The sequence below is a fragment of the Pundamilia nyererei genome, unplaced genomic scaffold, assembly GCF_000239375.1.
Source record: "Pundamilia nyererei isolate P.nyererei 1_Seehausen unplaced genomic scaffold, PunNye1.0 scaffold00018, whole genome shotgun sequence".
NCBI classification, from domain to species: Eukaryota; Metazoa; Chordata; class Actinopteri; order Cichliformes; family Cichlidae; genus Pundamilia; species Pundamilia nyererei.
Window position 1 is genome coordinate 786,954 of NW_005187419.1, and position 8,266 is coordinate 795,219.

Genomic DNA, 8,266 nt, shown 5'->3' on the forward strand with positions numbered 1-8,266 from the left:
CACGAGGAATGCGAGGACCCTGGACAATATCATGGATGAGCTCAGAGCAGTGATTAAGTTCCAGAAGGAATATGGTGAGTGTAGTATGATGTGCTCCAGAGAGACATTGCTACACTTTCTGGACTGCATTTAGACTGTGCCGAGCCCCTAGAATGTGTCCATCTTACTTACAGAGGAAACTTTCTCCTGTCACAGCAGTCTGAATTCAATCTGAACGCACTGTTTGTATTCCTTCACTACCAAATTGCTCTGGCAATCAGTTGAGCAACCAAATTTGGCACACAGATAAATCTTAAACCCATTAAGTTTCTTATTTACATGGCAAATAATGACATTATCATGCTGCCTAGCAACCACATACCACTGGGTTAAAATGACCCATTTCTAGCATTTATGCACCTAAGAAACCTTATTAAAACATTCTGTCATTTTAATTTCACAACATCTTCCCATCCACAAAAAATTGAATAGTGCATGACATGTGTCATAGCAACCATCTACCAACAGACTACAATAACAATTACACAGCAGAGCAGGGGAGCAACAACAAAAAAAAAAGGGCAGTAACTATATTTAACTGTATTATCTCAATATGATTAAGTAAATCACTTTGCCAACAGCACAAACAGACCAAACAATAATGTAGCTTGTTTTTCACATCCAAAATTTTAGTACAGTATCTTATCCTTAAAGTTTTCCTTCTCACCATTATGCATTTTACTAACAAAACTAATATGTAAATTTTAAGAGCAAAGTTTGAAAGTGACTTGTGATCAATGTCGTGCTCACAACTTACCGGAACAATATTTAGGTATGCCGCAGCTCGATTTGCATACAGCTTTTCTAGTAAACCTGTTTGAACACAGATATCTTCTGATTCAGCATAATCTGCTATATTCAGTGCTTCAGTAAACATCTCGATGGATTTTGTCCATTCTCCTTCCCTAAACACGTCGTTTCCTTCTCCAAACAGATTCCACACAAGGTCCTTTATGAACACCTGGAAAATTTAAAACATACAAATAAAACAAAACATACAAAGTCCAGTAATATAGTAATACGTCTTTACACAGATGCAGGAAATTACATGTTGCCTTTTATTTTTTTTACCCAATAAATTAAAATAACGTCAAATTTGTTTAACTCAAATTTTGATGGAACTGGGTCACCGTACATTCAAATTTACACTGCTTACCTCATACTGCTCCTGACTCCCAGGAAATGGAAGGGTTGATCTAGAAGAAAGAAATAAAAATGAAATTACAAAGTGCCAGCCATTAAATAAATTATGTATGTGTGTGAGAAACTGTAAATTACATTAATTACACTGATCTTTTTTACCCTTTTTTTTTTTTTTTTTAAGTAAAACATCCTAAAAACTGTATTGAAACCAAACCATCCATTTTGTAATCGGAAGGTTGCCGGTTCGAGCCCCGGCTCGGACAGTCTCGGTCGTTGTGCCCTTGGGCAAGACACTTCACCTACCGCCTACTGGTGTTGGCCAGAGGGGCCGATGGCGTGATATGGCAGCCTGGCCTCTGTCAGTCTGCCCCAGGGCAGCTGTGGCTACAACTGTAGCTTGCCTTCACCAGTGTATGAATGTGAGAGTGAATGAATAGTGGAATTGTAAAGCGCTTTGAGGGGTCCCGAAAAGCGCTATATAAATGCAATCCATCATTATTATTATTATTATTATCATCATCATCATCATCATCTACTGGTTTGGTTCTGACTGTATTGTTAAGTTATACTAAATAGTAGTGACTGCCAGGAAGTAAAATTGTATTATGATTCTAATCAGGGTGTGGTTTATGTCACAAGCAGTTCACAAACCTACGTTTCATTTAGATGTCAACACAGACCTACAGTCATTATCAAGCTTAATATCATCAACAGTCATCAATTATTTGATGCAATGTTAAACTAGCTGGATAAATTGCTACACTAAAAGGTTCCATTGTGCCATTAAATGCTATCATGGAAAAGTTTGTCTTTTTTTTTCTCAAAGGCTGTTTTCCACTACAGCTGCTGCCTGGTATGTAGAGTTGCATTTCTTCTTTTAAACAGTGGAGTAGGAGGGCGATATATTCTAGGCAGTCCTTTCAACCAAGGCATGATGAGCTCCTCTGCATACAACAAAATACCACTTTGCTCGTTGCCATGTTTTTGAACAATTAAGTAATTAATGATTCGATGTGAAAAAATCTAAGTGGCAGACCTATTTTATTCATCTTTGTCAACTTTACACACACAGACTACATCACAGTGACGGCATTCACCATAGTATTTTAAGTATCACTTTTGTTTTAAAACAAAATGCCCTTGGTGGATTAGATGAAATGAAAAGCTAAACTGCTTTGCTCAGCTCTAAAACAACATGTGGTCATAAAGGAATTCTGCCTGATGCTTGAATACGAAGCTAGAAACAAAACTGAAGTAATACCAGTAATCGGCTGTCTCTCTTACCTCCAACTGATATTAACAATGAGATTGTGGTGGACTGTTAGTTACTCTTAAAGGGGGGGGGGGGTAGAAAGACAAGATTTTATTTTCAATCTGTTCCTTTACAATCATCCAATGGGTATTGTGTTATCTGACTTTAAGTATTTTAAGTAGCGGAATTTAAGTATTCGGGGTCTTGTTTGTGAGTCAGCAGAGAGGGGGGCGCGAGATCGACAGACGGATTGGCGCTGCAGCGATGCGGACACTGTACCGGTCCATTGTGGTAAAGAGAGAGCTGAGTGTAAAAGCAAAAACTCTCGATTTACTGGTTGACGTGCTTACTTTCACCTACAGTCATGAACTTTGGGTAGTGACTGAAAGAACGGTATCGCAGATCCGAGCGTTGAAAAATCAGCTTTCTCCAAAAGGTGGCTGGCCTCTCCCTTAGAGATAGGGTGAGGAGTTTGGCCATCTGGGAGGGGCTCAGAGTAGAGTGAAGAGCAAAATAGTGTTTTAAAAAAATAAAAAAAAATAGTGTAATATCATATTAAGAAGCCATGTGCTACATGCTTAAAACCTCAAGAAATGTATTTATATTGTGTGACAGGATTACACTGTAGGGGGGACGTCAGGGATGTCACCAGAATCAATACTACTTATGATTCCATACCAACATCCACAGGCGATGTATGCACAGAGGTGGCCATTCTTCTGAAACTGAAGAAGGCTATAAGTGTTCTAATCTAGCCAAACATGCTGAAGTAGAATACTAGAAACAAAGCCCACAAGCACAGGGAAAAATACAAATGGGACAGCAAAAACTACACTTGGAAGATGGCAAGTAGTGCAGCTCTGCTCCAACTCAAGAAAGGCAGATTCAGCTATGAGAGTACTTTGCACTCAAGGGTGGCTGACAAAGGGATAATGGTTCACTCTTAAAAAGCAGTGTTCAAATAAACCAAACCTTCCACGACACAATGGAGCTGTGATGTCAACTCTGAATGATCAGATTTAGGGCGTTAAGTTGGTGCATTGCATTGATGTCTCATTTATGTTAATGTTTGTACGATAATGTTTAGGTTTTTACAGTAATGTTTATGTTAGCTTACCTGTCGAAAAACTTCTCAGCATGATGCTTGCTAAGCGAACACTATGTAAATTTTGTTAGCCAATGAGTGATACGCAAGAGAAAACAATTAAACAGAAGTAGCTACAAACTTAAGTCCCCCCCTCACACATTAACATTTCTTCTGAATAGTCTTTCACCTATCTTTAGGTAGTTAATCTGTAGGTTGGCTCATGTCAATAATTATTTTGTTTAATTGACATTGAACACTACGCCATCTGAGAAACTATGATATATAACTACTTTTCTGATAAGTAACAGTTTTTTCTAATTCTGTTTTACTAGTATTAAGATGAGTTTCCAGGCTTTGCACCTCTCAAATGGCTGAAGTAATGACAGAGAGCATCTTTAGGATGGTTATCAGCATCTGGGAACATCATCTCAAAGATAAGAGCAAGCGTCACTCCAGAGCATGTTCACTGCAATCGTGAATTCATGAACTGGAAAGAAAATCTTTTTGATTTAATTTGAACCCTAACTTATGGACAGAAGCCGTTTTTAATTTCCTATTTGCACATTAACTTTTGTTTAAATCCTACTGGCAATTTAATTTGTATTACTAACCTTTAGTTGCAGCCCTAATGCTGATGTAACGTAGCTGTAATATTAGTAGGCTATTCTGCAAACATCCTAACATTTCAGTCTGTATTCTGTCAACACAACATGCATGCATTTTAAATAAAAGATCTGACTCCATGTTTTACAACAACTTTTTAATACATAGTTTGTTTAACTACATAAGAGGATCATTTTGTTTGAGTATTGAGAATCATGCGATTCTATTGAGTACTGACTACTAAATGTTTTGGTATCGTGGCATCACTATATATGTTAATGTCAATGATACCCAAATTCAAAGAAGGAAAAAGTGAGTCAAACTGATGTTAAAAAAAATGTATGTATGTATATGTAAAAATTCAAAAGTAACTTGTTTGAATACCCAAGTAATCTAATATTCTGATACAAGGATATAAACTATTATTGTCACTGATTCCTTTTGCCTATGAATTTTGAGCTTTTGGACCAGCATGTTTCTCCCACTGTTTCTGCCTTAACCTGGAGTAATGAGTCAATGAACCTCACCTCTGACCACAATACTGAGGAGAGTTGTTGAGGATCTCCTGAACCTAAGTAAGCACAGCTCATTACTCAAATTTTCTTTGAAGTGGGTGTAATGTTGTTAATGACTCGTAAACTTAGCAAATAAACTCTCATACGGTCTGACAATGTAATCAAAATGTGAGTGAAAGTCAGAGTGTTTTAGGACACTGGCATAACATTAGCTTACAGCCATCTGTCGTCAGCTGTCCAGAGACAGAAGGGCTGCAAGTCTGATGACAGCTAGTGACAATAACTTACTGTGACAACACTCATTATAAATAAACATTATATAGAGTTTTCTTTTGTTAGATCCCTAATTTGAAATCAAGAGATTTCCTCCTCACATCAAGGCTTGAAGTGAGGAGGAAGTCGATAAGGTGGAGACGAGGGAGGAGGCGGATGAAGAGAAAGATGATGAAAATTTTAATGTACGAATCTTAAATCATAAATGAGAGTGTGGTTTTGCAGACACGTGATCGCTTCCCATGTGACATGAACGTTTCGGCCATTTTAGATGTGTAGCAATCCTGACACGTCAAGTAAGTGAATAACCTACTAAACATTATTATGCTAGAACCCTATGTTTACTTTTAAGTATGGCAACTAACTTCAGTTCAGGAGTGGGGAGAAAGAGGATGAGAGCAATGAGCAGGAGAGAGTAATGGTTTAGGAGGCAGATAAAGAAGAGGCAGAGATATGAATATGAAAAAACAAACAAAAAAAACATACAAGTTATTAGATGTGATCTCTACCGGTTATCACATCTAATGAGGCGGACAGCTCTTGAGCAATATGCACATGACATCACATGCAAAACCATAATAGAATGAAAAACCACACTTTCACAGACCCTAATTTTTTGTATGTAAACAAACCAATAAGATGATTATCAGATTATCAAAATAGTTGCCAAAGCTGACCAAGACTAACTAATAAATGGCTCAGGAAAACAGTCACACACTGAAGAAAAAGAAACAAACCAGGGACACTTACTGGATGAACTGGAGGCCCTTTTGAATCTCCTGCCAGCGGGTCCTTCTGTCCAGACACGCTCCAGACATGTCTGCGTGTTTTGTCCCTTTCCCTCAGTCAGCACCTGAAATTGTATCAGAATCAGAAGATTCAGTAGAGTCGTTTTAAAATGACAGGTGAAAACTAAATAAATAAAAAATTACTTCTCATCATTGACTGGACACGGGCAGATTGTACTAACTAAAAAGCTGCTATGCTCAGTGTTAACCGTCAGTATATGATTTCAACTTATCAGGGGCTTCTTTGCCGCTTGCCTTCCATTATTTCTAGCTTCCGCATTTAGTAATGACGACATGCTTTTAGTTCCGGAAAGTGACGCTAAACATTTTGTTAGCTTGCGAGGTAATAACAGTAACAACAGAGCAGATACGGGTTAGTATAATGTAGAAGCCATAGAAAGCTACAAAACCTACACACCTGAAGAGTTTGACAATAAGCAGAGCCGTTAGGACCCATTTAAACTTAGCATCTGGAATCAAGCGCTCCATCATCGGATAGCTCATTGCCTCATGTAAATATTTTTGGGTTTGTCACGAATTTCATCAACACAAAGTGCACACTGTGTGCTAAACAATGTGCACAAGTCTTCGAGCATTTATCACCTTCTGACAGTACTGCGGCCACGGCGCATAAACCCGGTAAATGAAGCAGTCAACCCTGGATGGTCATAAATAACATGATATCACCTGTCATTTCTAAACATTTTCAAAGGCACTTCTTAATTGTGGTTGCTAATCGGAAGAGAATATGGGCTGCTACCGAGTCATGCGGACGGTTATACTAGCTTTAGACAGTCACCCGTTATGTTCCATTAACTTAACAGTCGGACCGAAATTAACTTTATTATTGCAGTGCTTTTGTGTTTAGACACGCTTTTTTTTCTTTCTAGCCACTAAGCACTCTCCTCTATATGAAGACAGCACTGTGTGGACAATACATTTATTTCAACAAAGTTTTACAGGAGAGGAGGGAAAGCGCTTCGTGAATATGTCCGATAATGGGCGCATAACAGTTAGCGCACGTGTGTTACCCGCGGCCAGGGACCGTCCAGTTCTCACCAGCCATCACCATCGGCTAGCAAATATTAGCAATTTTCATACTGTTCCAAAATATACCGAAGTGATACAACACACGTCTTCTATGTATGCTAGAAATACGCGGACGTTACCAAAAACACGACACTAGTCGCCTAAGTTTCTAGGAAGTAGACTGAACCTAACAAAGCATAGGCATGCCTAAGTTAAACTAGTTCCTCAACGCAAACAATAGCGAGGTGTAGCTGTTTAGCTGTAGCTAACACACAATAAATATCAAAGAAATGGATAAGAAGTAGCTGTCGTTCACACTTACATGAATGAGTCTTTATTCCGCACAAACCTTACATCGGCTATCTAAAGGGAGGGAAAGTGATTTTTCGTTATAGCTAAAATAACTTGGCTAAATGTGGGATATCGCTGAAGGCCGCCCTTTGCTTCTTTTTCTGCTCTGATGCAAGCGAGCGCAAACATCGAGTGCATTAGCTCTGGTGCCCCTACAGGCACTGAAAGGTTGTAGCAAGTAGGATTTAGGTGTGTGGCGATTAATAATAAGACAAAACACGTGGATATTTGTTTATTCTTATTAGCAACAACCTGTCCAAAGTGTACCCTACAGCTAGAATAGTCCCCTAATCATTGGAATCAGTGTAGCTTACAGAGATAAACTTTTATGTTTTCGACTTAAGTTTTTTTTTTGTTTTTTTTATCTTTTTTGTTGTTGTTGTGATTTTTAACCAATACATTAAAATATACATATGCAGCAATTATAGCTAACTGTATAATCTGCATATAATTTTACAATATATTATATAATAAACTGATTGATTCTTTTTTCTTTCTTTTTTCCCCTTCTCTCAATCCATACATGGGGCTCACCATAATTCTAAGATTGTCAGTACTTCAGACTCTCTCTAATGCATATACATTGGCAAGACACCCACTTTCAATCTCCTTACAATCTACAAAGCACAACATTTCAGACCGCTGAGCCCGAGGCATCCACAGCTCCTCTCCATCAACCCTTGTGCAAATCTTTCTTTGACAGCGCGTTTCCTCCTTGAATTTATCAGCACACAGAGCATTTAAAAATAGAAGTGTGGCTCAAAAACTAGAGGGAGGAGCCCATAAGAGACTTTCATGTGATAGAGGTAAAATAAGGTTCACTTTTTCTCGGAGCAACCTGCAAACAGCTCAAGTTGAGTGATTTGGAGACAAAGTTGGAGAGGCAAGGTTGGGGTACTCTGGACATGTGGAGAGGAGGGATGGTGGTTATATATTGAACAAAGGACATTGTATATGGAGCTGCCAGGCAGGAGGAAAAGAAGATAAGCACAGAGATTCATGGAAGTGGTGAAAGAAGACATGTAGATGATTGGTGTAACAGAGGAGGACATTAGGGATAGGATGGGAACAACTTCAAAGAAGAAGAAGAAGACTAAAAAGCAGTTTAAAAAATATGTTACTCCACTGTAAATGAAAAAAAGAAAAAATAACTACTAGTGGTCCACTGCTTCACATTGAGCTTCAC

General features: G+C 38.4%; 1 protein-coding gene across 1 annotated transcript in view; it reads right to left on the reverse strand.

Moving 5' to 3' along the window:
- zc3h7a (zinc finger CCCH-type containing 7A) overlaps nt 1-7,231 on the reverse strand; it is a 21,182-nt gene extending 13,951 nt beyond the window's left edge. The window contains exons 1-4 of the mRNA XM_013909029.1: nt 7,052-7,231; nt 5,663-5,765; nt 1,196-1,235; nt 797-1,000 (exon numbers count right to left, since the gene is read on the reverse strand). Coding sequence (XP_013764483.1) covers nt 797-1,000; nt 1,196-1,235; nt 5,663-5,730 — 312 coding nt within the window. The 5' untranslated portion in view covers nt 5,731-5,765; nt 7,052-7,231. The remainder of the gene's footprint in view (nt 1-796; nt 1,001-1,195; nt 1,236-5,662; nt 5,766-7,051) is intronic.
- Nucleotides 7,232-8,266: the final 1,035 nt, after the last annotated feature.